Below are 19,694 nucleotides of genomic sequence, written 5' to 3' on the forward strand. Positions count from 1 at the left end.
GGTAATTAATCCTAGTTTATATTGAGTATAGTCTATGGCTTAAAATATGTCTAAGTTATAGCATGTGTTGAAATGCCAAAAAATAAGATACAAATGTCAGATTATAGTGTGGTGAAGTCAACTTTTAGCAGATGAAGGAGCACCTAAAGTAAAAACTTCAAAAATTCAATGTTAAATGAAATCCGTATAGTATGTCAAATATTGCCATCAAATAGTATTTCAGTCATTAAGTAATTGGGGCAAAACAAGTCAGGATAGTATTTTGAAAAAAAAAAGGGTCTGTGTTCGCTTCTGTCTTTTAGCATGATGAATCTGCGATTTACTGACTCCATGTTTGTTTACTTTATTATACTTTATCCATTATACACGCGTCTATTCAAATTACTTGTCTCCCACTTATTGTAATAGTGTTCAAAATGAATCATTACATGGAAGCAAAGTACACATTTAGAAATGATGCAGCCAAAAGCAGACTTGTGCTATTAAGCTAAAGCTGATTAGCTTCATTTTTTACAAGCACAATGGGATCAACCTTGTCTTGATGAGCAAATCATGGCCAAAGTGCCTGTGATTCCTCCCACCATAATTACATGTCATTTAGCTGATGCTTTTATCCAAAGCGACTTACAATACGTGCATTTAAACCATAAGAGCAGACAAAAGAAAGTGCAATTTGATCAAATAAGCCGATTTACAAATTGCTATAGATATGTGCCATTAGAAGTACATTTAACTATAACTTGTTAGTGTTTTTAGTCACGATAGAGTCTGTAGAGGTGTGTCTTTAGTTTGAGGCGGAAGATGTGAAGGCTCTCTGCGGTCCTGATGTCAGAGACCTCGTTCCACCATTTCGGAGCCAAGACAGCAAAGAGTGTCTGAAGACTCCAAACAAAGAACCACGGTGAAACATACTTAACTACTCCGAACAAGATTCAGACATGAGCCTTAAAACAGCTTGCAGATAAGGATTTTACCTCAAGGTTTAGTAAGTACTTGACAATGACAGAGGTCTTTAAAATAAACTAGAAAGTTGTATATTGTTTCAATGTCACTTTGAAAATAGTTGTCAATAATGCAGAAATTCGATTTTGGGTACATTACGTTTCCTATTCAAATGACAAATCCTATTGTTCCTGACATATCTGCACTAAAACCTGATGCTAACATGTTAGCCATATCAACCTCGAAGGTGAAGGCCAGATAAGGCCGTGTTAGTGAATACATATGACTTGACTGTTCCACTTAAGTCTTATTACATTATTTTGTAAACACAAGCAAATTCCCAGTGGCCTTAACGGAGTCTAAATGTATTAATCAAAAGGGATCCAGGTATTACATAACTTATTGGTGATTGGATTGGCATTGCACTGGAAAAGTGTTCCTTGGACGCGAGTTAAGGGAACAATAGGCCCCTAAACCACTCCAATGTTCTCTGAACATAGAGGTCATAAGGTCGCCAAATCCAATTTAGTCTGGCAGGGTGGCTTGAGCTGTTGCACTGATGACATTCTCTAATAAGATATGTCCGCCTGTCACGACCTGGCTCTTTGGGCCATGACAGGATTGGAGTTGCACTGTTTAAAGAGGTTTAACACGTTCTTTATTTAACATAAGACAACGAAAAATCAACAAACATTACAGATGGGATGTGAATGTCAGTATTATCCGTAGTGTAGGATGTGCATGAGCTGCCCTACCACACCACCGACGTCTGCTGGAGAGAGAATGAATGAACACTAATCTCAGGGCACCGGGCCCAGGTGCCTTCAATCACTAAACCCAGCCCACAAACCTAAATCCCAGTGGGAAGCTGCCCCCTCCACAGCAGGGGTCGCCACACCCTCCACCTTCAGACAGAGTCCCAACAGGGATCACTACCAACTCCAAAAAAATATATATATATATATATTACCACCATACAACCGTCCACATTGAAACTACGCCCCACCTCTGCAACCAGGTATCAGAGAGAAGCATTTTAAGAGACGATAACAGAGGGAAGGATGACAGGAGTTACATTTCATATTCACAACATTAACTCACCACTGCAATTCAGACCATTTAACCCACAGGGGCGCGAGAAAAAGCTTCTGCCATTATATTGTCCTTGTGCCTCAGCCAATCGACTGAACAAAGCATGGACACGCTGGACATGAGCACCCCACCTGTCACTGAAGATGACTACATTGTCGAGATACACCGCATAGCCTTCAAGTCCTGCCACAACCATGTTCATTAGGCGCTGAAAAGTTGCAGGTGCATTCCGTAGCCCAAAACTCACCACAGTGTACTCATACAGTCCAGTAGGTGTTATGAATGCAGAAATCTCCCTCGCACGAGACGCTAAGAGGAACTCGCCGGCACCCTTTCAACAAGTCGCACAAATTTCGCTGCAGTCCTCCATTCGAGGTAATGGGAATGAATCTGACTTAGTGACCTGGTTTACTTTCCGATAGTCAGTACAACATCTAGGAGACTTGTCAGATTTATCAACCTACAGACAGGGTGACCCCCAACTGGATGACGATGGAACTGCCATGTTGTTGTCCAGCATGTATTTGACCTCAGCTGCCATTACTTTCTGTCTGTGTGGTGCACACCTATAGAAACGCTGTTTGATATCAGGTGTGTGCGTGATGGTGTATCACCAAACAGGCCTGGATACTCCCTGATCACCTCCGTCAACACACTGCTTTGAAAATCAGTGGACAAACAAACAAACAGACTTCCCAAATTACACGTCGTCTCTGAATTTTTTAGTTGACCACACATCACAGGGTCATGAGGTGCTCGTACATCCACCTCCTCCCTGTCCACCATACCCGGAGCCTCCAGAGCTGAGGACACAGAACCAATAGTAAGTACCGGACTGACACCCAAACTCTGGACTCTGTAGGCTGGACTCCGGCGCAACAGTTAACATCGCATGAATAATAAGGCTTCAAATAATTGACATGACAGGAGACTTCCTACGCTTTGGAGTGGAAATTAAATAATTCTGTGTACGGGCCCGAAAACTTCGCTTGAAACGGTGAACTTACAACTGGTCTCCAGGACTAAACTGACGACGCTCTGCCTGAGGGTCATAGACCGTTTTCATTTTAGACTAAGCCACCAAATTTTCACGTGCCTTTTCAGCAGCTGTATATAAACGATGACGGAAACCATTTACATAATCTATTAAATTCTTGGGTGGATCAGAGTCACCCAAGCCATCCCGCAGAACTGCCAAGGACCACCCACTGTATGGCCAAAAACAAGGTCATAAACCCAGTGCTCTCCTGAACAACTTTTCGGGCTGACAACATCAACCAAGGTAGACCTTCCTCCCGATGTCTCCCTACCTCTGCAGTACGCACGCAACCAGGACTTTAAGGTCTGGTGAAAACGCTCCAATGCTCCCCGACTCTGCGCATGATAAGCAGACGCACGGTTATGCTTCACCTTCAACTGTTTCAACACCTGTCCAAACAAGTGCGATGTAAAGTTAGAACCTTGGTTGCTCGGAATCACACGCGAAACGCCCAAAAATGGAAAAGAATTGTGTCAACGCCTTGACTATTGATCTTGCAGAAATTGAACGCAAAGGATATACTGCAGGATATCTTGTTGTCTGGCACATCACAGACAGCAGAGAAGAACAACCAGACTTTGAGGTTGGCAAAGGCCCCACACTATCTATAATCCAATGCGCAAATGGTTGACTGATCGCTGAGAGGTGCTGGCTTGATTGACTGACTCTGCTTACCTGTAAGTTGACATGTATAACACGATTTTATGTAATCGGAGACATCACGTTTTAACTTCAGCCAAAGGAAATATCGCAAAACGCGGTCATAAGTTTTCCTCACACACAAATAACCTGATTCGTCATATGCAATCTTTGATGCTGGCTCACCAACAAAATCACCTTCACAAGGCACCCATTTCCTCAACAAGCAACCCATCCAGGAGAAAATAGCCAAGAGACACATTTTCAACCTTACTTTCAAGAAACCAGACCGACGGATCAACCCACTCCGGCCGAGGGACGGATGGGGGAAGATCAGGTAAAGGAATCACCACCTTCGTCTCGCGTTGCTCTCCACGAACGTCTGAAACAGTCTGAGCACGCTGCGCACGGCTCACGGCGCAGGCTGAAAACGCACTCATTCGGCCCAGCAATCAACATTAACTCTGGAGCCACCACAGGAGATGGCGGCACAGAAGGCCAGACTGCCGCACCAGCCAGGTCATTTCCTAGAATCATCTCCACCCCATCGATTGGCAATGCTAGACGCACACCCACTGCAACAACGCCTTGCACCAGGTCACAATCAAGCACCATCTTGTGCCGCGGTACATGCCAGAGCTGGAGCAGGTGGATACGACTTACGTTTATTCCGATTCCGTAATGCAGGAGGCTTTAAATGCAAGCGTGGGACGGGCTACTAAACCGCCATTAATGAGCGGGGCATGGATGTGCAGGTATGTGTTGAGTTTAATTTGCCTAATCCTTGTGTTTCAGCTGTTTAATGTGTTAATTGTGAAAAGAACACACTGGCTTACTTGCTCATTCTTTGTCAAGTTGCCGGAGTCTTCCGATCATGTTGCACTTTTCCCCAACTAGAAAGAGGGATTGAATGTTCTACATGGAGATTTAGGTTCCTAGATTCCACTCAAATTGCTGACCGATTGAATGACTGAGTCCCAGGCAGTAGCTACGTTTCACTTCTTTTCTTTTTATTTTCAGGTTTGCAGCATTTGGTCACTTCATTTGGGATTATCTCAGGCAATCAGCCAGGCAATCATGTAAAAAACCTTTAAAACACAAAACAGACACATAGAACACACATAAGTCCCCAGCAACATCACAGAGGCAAAAAATACACTTCAAAAGTTAAGCTTAAAGTTTAAAATGCAACAAACTATTTTTAGCAAAAAAGCCCCGGTGCAGGAGCAGGATGTTAAAACGCGGTTGGAAAGTTCCTTCTTACCGGCTGCCTCTCCAGACTTTGCGTAGGTAATTCAGCTTTGCACAACACTCCATCTGCCGTGGCGTTTCACAACTTTTTACCTGCTGAGCTTGATTAGGCACCTGTGTTCCTCCTCTTGGGGGTGTGCACAAGTGATGGTGAAGTGCAAATGTCCCCTCCCCTCTTCTTTCTGTTTTCCTTTTTCTTTCTTTTTCATGCATTTTCCTTCAAACCCAAAGTGTTCATCTTTGACTTGACATTCTAAGTTATCCCTGATATAGAACATCTACACATACCAAAGTCTTTTCAAAATCAAGACATTGCCTCCGTGCCCGTACCATTAGATTTTACACTTTATTGTATTCTTAACAGAAAATGTTGAAACCGCCTGTCTTAAGGGAGGCGAACACACACTCAACAGCTAGAGAGAGAGAGAGAGACTAAAGGGATTATCGGGGCTCAGTTCAAGAGAACGTCTCATCCCATTGCTGGTCATCATCAAAAGAAGCTCAACGCATCTCCGGGGGGAAACACGATTAGTTTCCGTTAGCGGCCAGACGGCTGCCTCTTCTTTCAGCTTTAACTTCGCATCAAACATTCCGGCTGCATGTCTGGCTTCTGAAGGCACGGTTGGGAGATTTGATGGACGAGACTTTGGCTGCTATTGAGAAGGATCATAGTGACTTCTCCTCAAATCGGAACTCATGGAAACTTGCGTGTGCCTTGACCAAGTCCACTTCTTTTCATTTTTATTTTTTAGCTGCGACGCTCAACGAATCCAGAGCGACTTCCTCAGAATATGCATACGGCCAAACCTTTCTTGATGACAATGGCTTGGGGAGTTCTGGGAAATCCTAATCTCTGTGGTTTCCAGAGAAGATTTATTCGACAATGAAAGAGAATTTAGACCGTAAGTGCTGATCTCATGTGTGACCTCTGCTGAACCCTTGCTAAACCGAACCGAGACAGAGACAGACGGTTCAACGTGCCGATGGACTCTACGTCGTCCTGAAGTTGTCCTGGCAACCCCACAAGAATAATTTCTATAAAGTGGGGAAGGGGAAGATTTAAATGGTGTTACAAACAGAGGAACAAAGTGCTGGTTTGAAGGTTCTGGAGAATGGAGTGTCCCGAGACGCTGGACTGGGAGAGGTTCCTTTTAGGACTAATGAAGTGGCAACGGATAAACCTTCCATGTCCATCACCAATGTTGACGAAAATGGCGATGAGCGTGAAGTGTCAGGGGACGACGATAACGAGGAAAGTGAGCTTGATTACAGGCCAAACTATTGGGAGGATGACGACGAAATCTACCAGGAGTTCGAGGAGTTGGACTTTGACTCCCTGCCGGATCGCTCGGACATGCAGAGCATCGCCTCGAATGATTCGTTCTATCCACACATTGGTTGTATTGCATCCCAAATGTACTGCTCACTGACTCCTGACAGCCCAGAACCCATTTCTTTCTTTAACGCCTGCTGCAACAACAATGCCATCATCGTCAAGATCATGATTAGACAAGGAGTGACCCCTGAGGAAGTGAAGGAGACGGATCGGAACGGAAGAGTAGGTGTCTGGGTTTTATGCATTTTCCTACAATATTTCTGTTAACCAGCCATCATGTTGAGAATTCCCAATTTGAAACCAAAACGATCACAATGCTTTTCCATTAGAGACCTTATTTTGCTAATATAAGGATACTATACTGTATTTAGTGTCTCATCCCCATAATCAGCCTTCAAAAGGAACGTAACAGGTGAACTCTGCACAGTTTAGGAGGTGCAGATACAATGTAATAGTCTACATAGTGTACAGACTAAACCTTTGGCAAAGCCACCATTCACTATGATAGATTAGACTCTCTCATTCAAAAGCAAAATAACTGATAATTTATTGATATGGGCGCTGTTGCTGTTTCCCAGCATGCACATAACCTTTTGTAAGTGCCTTACACTTACTTATCAGCAAACAAAGTTGGCAGTTCCTCTCACCAGCAGTCACTTCAGGGTTTTGCGGTCATGCCAGCTGGTCCTGGTGCTGAATACCAGCCGGTATGCAGGTCAAACCCTGAAGCAGTTGGTTAATCTTACAGTGACAGATGGGGAGTGCAAACTGCACAGAGACGCTATCGGGCAGCAACTTGCCGTCAGGGCTCAGCCTTCAAAGGACTCCCCGAGACCTTGACCTAACCAGTTGATAAGAGATACTGCGTGCTTACTGAGCTGGAAACAAACTGAGGAGGGTTGTCATGGAGTACTGCCACAGTAAGGACGGGTGTCCTTAAGGCCATCTTGGAGACTCACTATGGGTTACCATGGAAATGTGCATGGTGTGACATTTGCTATTCATAATCTATTGAGGCCAAGAATAGTTAATGATTTTTAACCTACCTACCGGTAGATTGACTCTTTGGAGGGGAAGACGGGGACTCAGTGGTATGGTCCTTCCACAGGAGTTTTGATCCCCGGCTTTGCTAGTCCATGTGTCCTTTGGGAAGATACTTAACCCCAAATTGCTTGAGCGGCCTGTGCCTTAAGCGTAAGAATGGTTAGTTTGGGTCCTGGCAGGCAGGTGGCACCTTGCGTTGAGCCCCTGTCATCGGCGTATGAATGGCAGTGATTGGGTGAATGATGACATGTGGTGTAAAAGCACTTTGAGTTCTTGGAGAACTATTGAAGCGCAATACATGTGAAAGTCCATTTACCTTTTGATGAGGTGAGTCACATTCAGAAAGGTATGAATTCAAAACCATCCATTTCTATCAAAATGCGCCCTCGGTTTGTAACATTATGCACAGCTTATATGTGTCACTAAAAGTCATTTCGGTCAAAGATATTTCAATTATTAATACACGTTCTCGTATTTTTCCCCTCAAATGAAAAGCTTAGAAATGATTCCCTTGAATTCTTGTGGGGTGTGGTATGTACGCTCTGTACTTTTAGTATGTCAGCAATCCGGTGTTGCTCTCTTCGGAGTCCAGATTGAGGAGTCTATTACAAACAGTGATTTTAACAGGGAACTATGTCATCTGTCCGACCCACTGAACCTGCCATAGACCTACGGTACACCTGGTGTCAACATGCGATCGGTGACTGGAAATAATTATCCAGAAAAAGTATTCAATCTACACACCACCACCAGTTGTGGCCAGTGGGATCTTGTCACAATGTGTTGTGCGTGCATGACAAGACTGAATTAACAGCACGTTCACATACAGACCATTCAGTTAAAATAAGTGGTTTGGATAATGAAGCTAAACTGATGGTTTGCCTTTAAAATGTGCGATCGGCTTTGGTCATTGTACTTACTGGACTCATTCTTTTAAGCGACAGACCAGACTTTCTGGTGGGAATTCTAGCCAATAGACAATATTTTACTCCCAACTTTATTCAAGATGGACCAGAAAGTGTGCACACAATAAGGTTGTGTCCTCAGGGATGACGTTTAACATTGTATACACTACCATGTTTCTACAATACAACCTCATCTATTTTCACTGATCACTATCTGCACTTCCTACATAAACTCATACTGCAGTGTATGTAGCTGAATAATAATCCTCCTTTTCTTTATGAGAACAATTTAGGCCTTTGATGAAATACGGCTATGAATCTACAAATACGCTCTCCTGTAACCCCAAAGAGACATTTTTGTGTTTTTAAAAGCAAAACTAAAACAAGCGCTCTTGTTTTTCTGTTTTCCAGTCAGGTTTGATTATGGCGTGCTACCATGGTTACGTGGACGTGGTCATGGCCCTTTCTCAGTGCCCGTATCTTGATGTCAACTGGCAGGACAACGAGGGCAACACTGCTCTCATTATTGCAGCACAAGCAGGTAACCACGTGCCTCGGATCATCGTATAACAGGATTGTTAGAGCAAGTATTTTGTGAAATGTTGTCTTAGCACTCAGGCGGAGAAAAAAGGGACGGCCGACAGTAAGGAGAGGGATGTTACCGAACGATCATCATTTGGAACAATGATTTGGACAATTCATTCATTATATTTATTGTAAAACAAATTATTTAAAAAGGTAACACTTATGACACTGTTTTGCTGACGAAAAGATGAGTTTCTTGTTATAATGCGAACACTATCTTATTCTAACAAGGTTGCCTATTTCACATTATAATATTAACATCTAACAACCGTTACGCCCAATAATGCCCGGGACACGATCTATTCTCACATCAGTCTTTATTAGAAAATGCATTCAGGATTCGTCCTTTGCTACCACTCGAACCAGCCGGCACACCGGGCGTCCGTACGTCTCTGACTGCTCGTCCAAACCGGTTTCTTTTGTCTCTTCTACTGCTCTATCATGGAGAGAGAGACAGTTAACCCCATATGATACAGCTGACAAGCATTGGCTTTGATCAGCATTAAACATCAACATCATTTTAGTATTGAAGCAGTGAGTATCAACCCAGTCTCAGCTAATGGGATTATAATGGTACGCTCACTCACTCCACTCTGCATCGATCTGCTTGTTTCTCCCTCCCAGAGAGCTAAACCCACAACAAAATCCCCACTGTTTTCTCGTTGCTAAATGGCGGAATGACATCAAAACAGTAGAAAGTCTTCCATGCAAACTGAAGACACACCTTTACCGACGATACCTGGACTAAGTAGAACTTTACTAGCAATTAAGATGCTACCTACATGTAGCACTTTGTAGTCTGGTTTTGTTGAAGTCATTGTACTTTCTTTATTGTTGTTGTTCTGGTTTTGTTCCCTCTCGATTGAACACACTTATTGTTAGTTGTTTGGATAAAAGTGTCAGCTAAATGTAAATGTAATCGTCATTGGAAGTAGCCCATCTGCTGCCTATGACTGGGATCCAGAAAAAGATTCTGCAGAGATGACGGAGGGTTTGTATTTCCAATCTTTTCCAACCTCCGTTTTGCACAGAAAGGAAATGTTTCACCGTTAACGTTCCTCAGGACAACCCCCCCCCCCCTCCCTCCGATGTATAAAGATTACATGAAGCCCAAGTTTTTACAAATAGTCCATACTATTTGTAGTATTGCTTAAAGTCAATTTGTCTGTTAACTTTTTAACTTTTAACACTTTTATGTTTCAGCCTCCACTTACAGATTTTGTCAAGAGGGCTGGTGCTTCTGTTAAAACCCGTCACTGCAAGTAGAATTGTTATATTGGGAATTAAAAGGTCCTCTGAGTTGAACTGCCAGTTGTAAGCATCCACCTCAACCTTACATTCCCCCCTATGCTTCTGCTTGTGCGCACACCTCTTAAATAGATTCCTTGTACGCATTGGACACTGTGCAATGTGCTCACTTCGAGGAATTTAAGGAGATCAGGCTGTCTCGTTAGTCTGGATTTAGACAGGATTTACTCAATTAGGAACTCTTTAGCATTCCACCAGCAAAAATTAAGTGTCTAATTCGATCCCCAGAGAAGAACAAAGGGAACTTGAAACCGCAGTAGGGGCGCCGTTCATTCCTGTGAAAACACATGAAGAAATAAATTAGTGTAATTCCCGTTAATGGAAGAGGTAAAATAATTCTAGATTCGGCAACAATTGTATCACAATTGATCATGCCAATATTAATTATTGGTGTTAGTCCACCCAAACACTATTACTAGCCTTCTGCTAACCGTCCTAGTGCTCCTATAGCCAATGCTAGCAGCTCTGTATGCTGCTAGCATGACTGCGCGGCAGGAAAGTTGAAGTGAATGCTAACGGCAGCATGCTAACGTGCCTACAGTGGCAATAATATGCTGCAATTTAGCAAATGATGCTTAGCATACTCACCATTCCCAATGCTATTTGCTAATTAGCATTAAACTTCACAGCGTGCATCTATGTAGCACATTTGCCCGTGCAATAGTGGCAACCATGCCGACCCCGGAGCCTTACAGCTAGCCTGGTCTAACATTCACTGCTAAAAGCTGTGAGTAAGAGTGGATTTAACTGTATGCATATATACAGATAATCAGATTCAACTAGTAGGTCTGTTGTCCTACTTGTCAAACAAATGCAGTTACATCTAACCAGAAATGCAAAAGAAGCGGTCATGGTGCAGTGTGCTTAAAAAATGGAATGGATGAATAGAAAAATAACAGTATGAGTACTGTAGCTGATAAGAGGATGTTTTCATTTTTTAAAAAATGACAGAAGCCACATCAAGCATAACCAAAGAAGCTTTCCTCGTGGCAAAAACTGTCATGCATGACATGCGTCTCTCTGTGGTCTGCAGGTTACGTGTTCATCTCAAACTACCTACTCAACTATTTCCCCGGGATGGACATTGAGAGGAGGAACTGTCACGGTTTCACACCTTTGATGAAGGCCGCCATGCAGGGCCGAGCAGAGTGCGTCAGGGCTCTCATGCTGGCTGGTAAAACGCATGCGACTTAGTGATTAAGTACAATGGACCGTCACTCTAGATAATGACATAAACGCTTTATTCTACTTACGAGCAACTCAGTGCTACAAGTATAGGGATAGAGAGCTGTTTCGATGTGCTAGTGATACACGTAGAGAGGATTACGGCACTAATTACAGATGAAATCCTTATATTTCCAGGTGGTGATATCCAAGCTCGGGACAACGGCCGCAGTTTGACTCCCAGGGATTGGGCTCTCTTCACTGGTCGATACGAGACAGCACATCTGATGCAGAGGCTGATGTCAAAGCCTTGTGCAGAGCAGTTCTGTGACTCCTTCTCCCTGGAGTGGCCCCCGTTGGAGGTTTAATAAATCCACCATGACCACAGCCCTACTAATGAATGCACAACACAACGCTTTAAATTAAAGATTTCATTGAACTGTAACGTTTGATCTTCATGTGCAGGAGCTGGTGGCCAAGGCCCAGGAGCCCAAGTCCTACCGGAGGCGTTTGATCAATGTCCTGTCCTGCTGCTCGTATAGGATTTACATAAACAACAAAGTGAATCCCGTGGATGAAGGCGTCTTTGACCACATGGTCCAGCTCACCACCGCTCTCGCCAGCCCGGTCATGGCCACGGCTTGCCACACGGTGTGCCCGGGCAGCCCGCCGTGCATCGGCAAGCGTCGGCCAGCTGTGCAAGAAATCCTGAGGAGGCAGCGGGTGTCTGAGCTAAAGCGCCTGGGCCCGGACAGACTGAACAACTACAAGAAATTTTTCCAGAACTCGCGGGTACTCCTCATCCCCAAGGCAAAGGATCGCAGGGCCAGCCTGCAGACTCAGCTGCTGAGCGACGTAGCCGCAGTGGCCATGAGGCGAGCCAGCCTCCTGCCCCTGAATATGCTGAGGAGGAGCAGCGTGCGGCCCGGCATTGTGGTTCCCAAGGTGAGACTCTGCAAAGCCCCGGCTCCCTGCTTCGTACCGGAGAAACTCAAACAGAGCGGTTACAACAACGACCTCCAGATCCCCAAGTGGAACTACAAGATGAAGAGGATTGGGAGGAGGCAGGAAGAAGAGGAGAGGAGACTAGTGTTAACTCGGATAAGGAGATGACAGGAGATGGGGAGTATACTGTATGTTCACATCAGCTCAGCAAGCAGAACATGACTGCAAACTCACAAAGCGTGAGTGTGTCTTGTTGGAACAGCCCTGCAATCGCAGTGTAACAGTCCTAGAAACAATTACATTTGCTCACAATAATTGCTGCAATTGCAGACAGAGATGTGTTGCCTTGTTTCTACTTGAGTTCCCCTGCTTTTATTCAGAGCGCGTAGTTTATAATGCAATGTGGCAGATGAAGAAGATTTGGGGGTAGGGGTCCAATATAGAATTTGTATCTGTAATTAGTTCAGTTGCATGTGGCCAAATAACAAAAGAAGATTAATTGTCTCGGTATCCTTTAAAAGAAGTGCTCGTCTTAAGCTAAGATTCCCTGCACAGAACAATCGAGCCATAAAAAGATGAAACAATATTCAGAAGATGTGAGGCAGAGGTTACAAAAGGAAAGACAAAGAACCCAATACCAAATAGGATACCTATGGGGGGGTATTTCAAAGGATAGCGAGTCAAACTCTGACAAGGCCAAATGGAGTTTGGTCGCTGGCTGCTACCATATGAAAACATGCAGGGAAGAAGCCAATAAACCATCATGCACTCACGCATACAGGTCCAACAGGTAGAAGCCAGATCACACAGGCTTTGTGAGGGCTTTGAGGCAGATAGAGAGAGACAAAAATAAACAGCTTACTGCTAGACTGTGACTTGCTGGATTTCAAAATAAGTCCAATGAGATGCTCCACTACTACATCTCCGGCTCTGGGAGAAATGGAGGGCCACCTGTGCATTTCAACTTTTGCAAATTTGCTTCGCTTTTGGTGTGAACGTACCATTATACTAAAGACAAAGAAGTTGAATATACTACTGCAAAATGTGAATAAGATACAAAAAAGGTGTAAAATATTGCATTTTAGTGTGTATTTTAGTGTGTATTAAATTTTAGTGTGTGTTAAATATCAGGTGGCAACCTCCATGCAAAAGTGTCTTAAAACTTCTTATATATATATATATATATATACACATATATATATATATATACATATATATATATATATATATATACATATATATATATACATATATATATATACATATATATATATACATATATATATATATATATATATATATATATATATACATACATATATGACATGAGTTTGTTTCAGAAAAGCATGTTTATGGACTCAAGAGTAAAGCTAGACATATCCTAGACACTAGGATATGTGATGTATTTGTGAATTGCACAGTGTAAAGGGTGTCGCACAGTGTTTTTGACTGCATTCATAGTCTTTTAAAATGAACTATTTTGTAATCCTTGTAGTGTAACTAGAACTATCGGTTTAAGTCAGTGTGAGAGATGGGCACAATACGCATAATTGACTGATCATTTGAGACAGTTCATCAGATTTAGTAAACATTTATTGTTCTAATGGAATATAAAATGTACCCAACAATTACGCTGAACACAGCTTCACCTTGTGGACTTATCAACCGATTATTAAAAAAAACGTCCCTCTATGTAAATCTCAGACTGAACCAGGATATAACTATTTAATTCCCTGTAACGCATCAGCGATCACACCGTAACGACGTCAGACACAAGACAAAAATGCCTTTACGTGAATGAATCGGGCAACTTCTAGTAGCTAACGTCAGTGTTGTGGCTTTATGCTATATGTATAATTACTGTTATAGTTATATACTATTCGTGGGTTATCTAAATCGCCGTAAGATACAAATTCACGGAGACGAGGATGCAGTACATGTTAGATCATTTACTGGCGGGCGAATCTCTCAACTGCCAGGCATGAACAAACTATCACAGAGCTCCGTAGTACTGACAGTCAAACACAATCGAGCACCGAGTGCTCGACCCAATATACCACAGTTAGCAAGCGTTTGTTATTATCATTGAAAGACCCCATCGTGCATCTCGCCGTCGATAGCGCCGACTAGGTTAACGTTTAATCCTAGAAGACGCTATTAGCCTAACAACAGAAATGACGTCGACACTGACGTATGATAACAGTGACGAGCTGTTGTGCGTCACGACCAGGATAGTGTCTCCATGGCAACGCCTTTGATCTTTGTCACGTCATAGCCATATCCTGTTCAAGCCCATTTCGCGTTCCAGTCCTTCTCTGGCAGTCACATATCTGGGAGCTTAGAGAGGAACCACAAGCGGATACAAACATCTCATAATTCGTTTCTAAAAAGCTTTAAAAATGACTTCGGTTACATTAAAAGCTGAGATTACAAAACAGAAGCTACAGATCGAAAGGTTGCAGGCAGAGAACATTGAATTAAAGGATTATGCGAGGAAAATGTTTGCCAAAAGAAAAGCTATAGAGGGAAAGGAGCCATTGCGGTTAGCAAAAGCAGAATGTGAAAAACTAACAAAGGAACTCGCAAAAAAAAACAGACAAGAGAAAGATGATGAGATAAATATAAAACAACTGTCTCTAAGGTACAATCAAGTGAAAAGCGAAGTTGAAAAGCATTTACTGTCAAATAAGAAGCTACAGGCAGAAGTGGACATCCTGAGACAAACTGTGGCAAACCAGACAATGGATTTAGAAAAGCACAAAAAAGAGGAGGAAAAGGAGAACCACCTGATTTTAGAGCTGAAGGCAAATCTGCAATGCTGTAGTGAACAGCAATTTATATCTGAAACTAAGCAGAAAAAGCTCACAGAGGACGCAAAGAACACAGAACAGGAGATTGTGAATGCCAGGTGTTTGATTGCTGATTTGGAGAGAAAGCAAAGACAGCTAATTATCTATAATGATACCACAACAAATCAGAGAAATCTTGCCCTCAAAAACTTGTTCAAGGCTCAGGGGGAACTCTTTCAAAACCGCAAAGAAACTCAGAGTCTGCAGGAGGATGTCAAAACCTTGAATATTACGGTCGATGGTAGTAATAAACAGCTGGCCGAGGCTAACTTAGCTTGCAATTGCACAAAAGAAAAGCTGCAAATAGTGAAGTTGCAGCTTGCCGAAACAAAGAAAATGTATGACAACTTCAAAAAATCCATGTCCAACATGGTGGCAGAAACCAGACTGAACGAGGTCTTGGCTGAAAAGGCAAAGTTGGAAAAAGAGATTTTGCACTTTGACAATGTAGTAGAACAACTACAAATCCAGCTCAAACTTCAGAACGTTACAAAGGTCAAGCAACAAAAATGTATTAGGGACACTGAAGATGAGTGCTCTCGGCTCAACGAGGAGATCACTACGATGAAACGGCAATTGAGAAATTTTAGAGTCAGAAAGTTCTATGAGAGATCCTCGTCCCGTCCGATAGTCCATTGCAGATGGCGAAATAAAGAGGTTCAGAGAAACTATTGGAAAACAGTTCTTGAACGAAAGAATGCAGAGATCGAGGACCTGCAGCGCAGGTTGGCACGGAGGCCAGATGACGCCATACTGAACCTCCACCAGTGTCAGTGGGACAACAGACAACTAAAAAAACTGTTGCAGGGAGCACAGGGAGAAATCCTGATGTACGAGTCTCAGTACGAGATAGCGACAAAGAAGAACGAGGAGCTGACATTTGCCCTGAGGAAGCTCAGGTGTGAGTTTGAATCAAAGCGTTCCTATTTGTCTCATATTTCCACAAGGGACCAGCCCCCCACTGAAGACAAATCAAAGGACAAGTGCAAGAGTGAGCTTGGAGGCAAGAACGTCAGTTGGACCCCCATTCTCCCAATTCACCAGTCATCCACTGAAGACAAATCCACGGACAAGTGCAAGAGGGAGCTTGGAGGCAAGAACGTCAGTTGGACCCCCATTCTCCCAATTCACCAGTCATCCACTGAAGACAAATCCAGGGACAAGTGCAAGAGGGAGCTTGGAGGCAAGAACGTCAGTTGGACCCCCATTCTCCCAATTCACCAGTCATCCACTGAAGACAAATCCACGGACAAGTGCAAGAGGGAGCTTGGAGGCAAGAACGTCAGTTGGACCCCCATTCTCCCAATTCACCAGTCATCCACCGAAGACAAATCCAGGGACAAGTGCAAGAGGGAGCTTGGAGGCAAGAACGTCAGTTGGACCCCCATTCTCCCAATTCACCAGTCATCCACTGAAGACAAATCCACGGACAAGTGCAAGAGGGAGCTTGGAGGCAAGAACGTCAGTTGGACCCCCATTCTCCCAATTCACCAGTCATCCACTGAAGACAAATCCACGGACAAGTGCAAGAGGGAGCTTGGAGGCAAGAACGTCAGTTGGACCCCCATTCTCCCAATTCACCAGTCATCCACTGAAGACAAATCCACGGACAAGTGCAAGAGGGAGCTTGGAGGCAAGAACGTCAGTTTGCCCCCCATTCTCCCAATTGCCCAGTCATCCACTGAAGAAAAATCCAAGGACAAGTGCAAGAGTGAGTTTGGAGCCGAGCCCATGCGTTTCCCCCCCGTCTCCACAATGGCCCGGTTATCGACTGAGGATCAACCCGTGGTCGCTAGAACCCCCAAACCTGCACATTTGTCCCCCACTAAGGGCCGATCCCAGGTTGCTTGCAGGCCTGTGTCAAGGCTCACTCGCTTCCCAGTCAACGCAAAGTTGGAGCATGCGTGTGAAAAGGAATCTGAAGAGCCCCCCATTTTAGTCAGGCCATGCACATACCATCCCAGGCCACCCCCAACCTCATCCCAAGCCCAATCTTCACCCCAACCCAGGCCACCCCCAACCCCGCGGCCCCTGGGGCCTCATTAAGTTGTTTTCAGGATCGAGGAGGCCTTCTCCCTCAAGGTTGGTAAAGATAGTGTCGAAGAGATCAAGTATGCCGTTATAAACGTCTCTCCATCCCAAGTCCCACCTTCGCCCCGACCCAGGCGACCCTCAACCCCATCCCAAGCCCCATCTTCACCCCGAACCAGGCCACCCCCCAGCCTCATCCCAAATCCCATCTTCACCCCGACCCAGGCCACACCCAACCCCATCCCAAATCCCATCTTCACCCCGACCCAGGCCACACCCAACCCCATCCCAAGCCCCATCTTCACCCCGACCCCGGCCACCCCCCAACCCCATCCCAAGCCCCATCTTCACCCCGAACCAGGCCAACCTCAACCGCCAGGTGCTGGACCTCCTACAGAGAGGAGGTCCAGCACCTGGCGGTGTGGTGCGCCGACAACAACCTGGCTCTCAACACCAAGAAGACCAAAGAGCTAATTGTGGACTTCCGGAAGAAAACTGGCACACACATCCCCATCCATATCAACGGGACGGAGGTTGAGCGTGTCGCCAGCTTCAAGTTCCTGGGTGTCCACATCTCTGAGGACCTCTCTTAACACCTCATCCCTGGTAAAGAAAGCACACCAGCGTCTCTTCTTCCTGAGGAGACTGAAGAAGGCCCATCTGTCTCCTCAGATTCTAGAAAATTTCTACCGCTGTACCATAGAGAGCATCCTTATGTGGTGGAAGATTTTGCACAGACAATCGTTAAGTAAGAAACAAAGGCTCTGAGTCAAGTATGTCTTTTCTCCGTTTATTTCCTTGCAAGGGAAAGAGGGTCACAACAGCTACGTGGTCAGTAGACTGTCAAGAACCTCCTTCTGCCCCCAACACATCGAGACAGTTCTTATACCCAAGTTTAGATATCGGTGGCGTCAACAGAAACATTTGACCATCTTGTTTAGTATCTACAGCCAGGGTACTGGGAACATCTTATCCATGTAAGACACGTCAGTTCTTTGACCGTGTCCTTGCTCTCCCAACATGTCAGGGCTACAAAGGACACGGTCAAAGAACCTTTGTAGCCCTAATCTAATCCCAAGCCCCATCTTCACCCCGACCCAGGCCACCCCCAACCCCATCCCAAGCCACATCTTCACCCCGACCCAGGCCACCCCCAACCCCATCCCAAGCCACATCTTCACCCCGACCCAGGCCACCCCCAACCTCATCCCAAGCCCCATCTTCACCCCGACCCAGGCTGCCCCCAACCTCATCCCAAGCCCCATCCTCACCTCAAACCAGGCCACCCCCAACCCCATCCCAAGCCCTATCTTCACCCCGACCCAGGCCACCCCCAACCCCATCCCAAGCCACATCTTCACCCCGACCCAGGCCACCCCCAACCCCATCCCAAGCCACATCTTCACCCCGACCCAGGCCACCCCCAACCTCATCCCAAGCCCCATCTTCACCCTGACCCAGGCCACCCCCAACCTCATCCCAAGCCCCATCTTCACCCCGAACCAGGCCACCCCATACCGATCATAACTGTACATTTTGTTTTCACAGACTAATCTCGCCGCATAATGAGGAGGTGACCTCGTATTTGCTCCGGGAAAAGTCCAGATTTAGACGACGTCATTGTAAGTGACACTGTTTCTCCTTCCTTGTTAAATGTTACTGTGACTTGCGTTTGTTTGTTTTTTATTCATACCACACTCATTTAATTGTTTTCCAGCCGCCTGTGAGACGTATTTTGAGACGGGACGCAGGAGCTTCAGGTTCAGCCGGAACACTCATTGCGGGCGGAAGCTGCGAAGGATTCAGCGCGGAGTCAAGCGAGAAGAAAGACGGTCAGAGTTTATTTGCTGACTTTTTTCAGGTGCATTGATAGATGTGTTGTGTCCATACCCATCGCACAGTACTGATTCATTGTTGTTTTTACAGCTGCTGGAATCGAGACAAAGTGTGCTGGCTGATGACGAGGTGGAACTCTGGAAATCCGCCACCGTGGAGCTCACGTAGGACGGAGGGGACGGCGTTGTTGACGGGGTCTCGGGGTGGATTGTACGGTCGCCACACGCACACGAGCCGCCTGCACAACAGACCTGCCTCGGAAAACACGGCGCCAGTGACGGTCTACAACCCCGAGGAGGCAAACTGACAGTTTGATGAGCTGTAGTTTTTAAACCGCGGGCAGTTTTTTCTATGATGAACAAACCATCAATATGAACACATAATAACTAAAAGGATTACAAATTGAACCAGCCATTTGTACTGAGGATTAATACTCATGTGACTGAATTTTTGAAGGGGGAGGGGGGTCACCAGTCTGTCAGACTGAAACAGCTTCAATAAAAAAAGCTGCGTGTGTTTAAGTGGATTGTCTGGAATGTAGAACAGAACTATCCCAAAGAACGGGCGGCATTCTACACTAGTAGGAGAGGAGAACGTATCCTATTTGGCAACAAGATAAAAACGAAAAAAATTTAAACTGAAGACAACCACTTTTTATGGCTTCACGTTTTTTAAGTACAATTAGTATTTATGGGGAAGTTAACAAAAAAAAAAGGACAGGGGTCTAG

General features: G+C 44.8%; 2 protein-coding genes across 3 annotated transcripts; both read left to right on the forward strand.

Moving 5' to 3' along the window:
- Positions 1 to 4,735: 4,735 nt before the first annotated feature.
- Positions 4,736 to 13,398, forward strand: ankrd33bb (ankyrin repeat domain 33Bb). The gene is made up of 5 exons (XM_040170862.2): positions 4,736 to 6,521; positions 8,660 to 8,789; positions 11,175 to 11,315; positions 11,504 to 11,667; positions 11,771 to 13,398. Exons 1-5 carry the CDS (start codon positions 6,027 to 6,029, stop codon positions 12,416 to 12,418), a joined length of 1,578 nt encoding a protein of 525 aa, XP_040026796.2. The 5' UTR covers positions 4,736 to 6,026; the 3' UTR covers positions 12,419 to 13,398.
- Positions 13,399 to 13,593: 195 nt separating this feature from the next.
- On the forward strand, positions 13,594 to 19,373 carry LOC120816542 (uncharacterized). Of its 2 annotated transcripts, XM_040172227.2 has the most exons (4): positions 13,594 to 17,181; positions 18,679 to 18,752; positions 18,848 to 18,962; positions 19,057 to 19,373. In XM_040172227.2, exon 1 carries the CDS (start codon positions 14,650 to 14,652, stop codon positions 17,143 to 17,145), a length of 2,496 nt encoding a protein of 831 aa, XP_040028161.2. In that variant the 5' UTR covers positions 13,594 to 14,649; the 3' UTR covers positions 17,146 to 17,181; positions 18,679 to 18,752; positions 18,848 to 18,962; positions 19,057 to 19,373. The 2 variants fall into 2 exon arrangements, with proteins under 2 accessions (XP_040028161.2, XP_077954866.1); XM_078098740.1 differs by lacking the exon at positions 13,594 to 17,181 and having other exon boundaries at positions 17,288 to 18,962.
- Positions 19,374 to 19,694: the final 321 nt, after the last annotated feature.

This window comes from Gasterosteus aculeatus, chromosome 3 (assembly GCF_964276395.1).
Source record: "Gasterosteus aculeatus chromosome 3, fGasAcu3.hap1.1, whole genome shotgun sequence".
NCBI classification, from domain to species: Eukaryota; Metazoa; Chordata; class Actinopteri; order Perciformes; family Gasterosteidae; genus Gasterosteus; species Gasterosteus aculeatus.

Bases quoted from the DNA above. Each gene is read 5' to 3' on its own strand.
- LOC120816542 (XM_040172227.2), top strand. From the start codon at position 14,650: ATGACTTCGGTTACATTAAAAGCTGAGATTACAAAACAGAAGCTACAG.
- ankrd33bb (XM_040170862.2), top strand. From the start codon at position 6,027: ATGGTGTTACAAACAGAGGAACAAAGTGCTGGTTTGAAGGTTCTGGAG. The intron at 8,790-11,174 runs GTAACCACGTGC...TGTGGTCTGCAG, and splicing joins CATTATTGCAGCACAAGCAG to GTTACGTGTTCATCTCAAAC. The intron at 11,668-11,770 runs GTTTAATAAATC...CTTCATGTGCAG, and splicing joins TGGAGTGGCCCCCGTTGGAG to GAGCTGGTGGCCAAGGCCCA.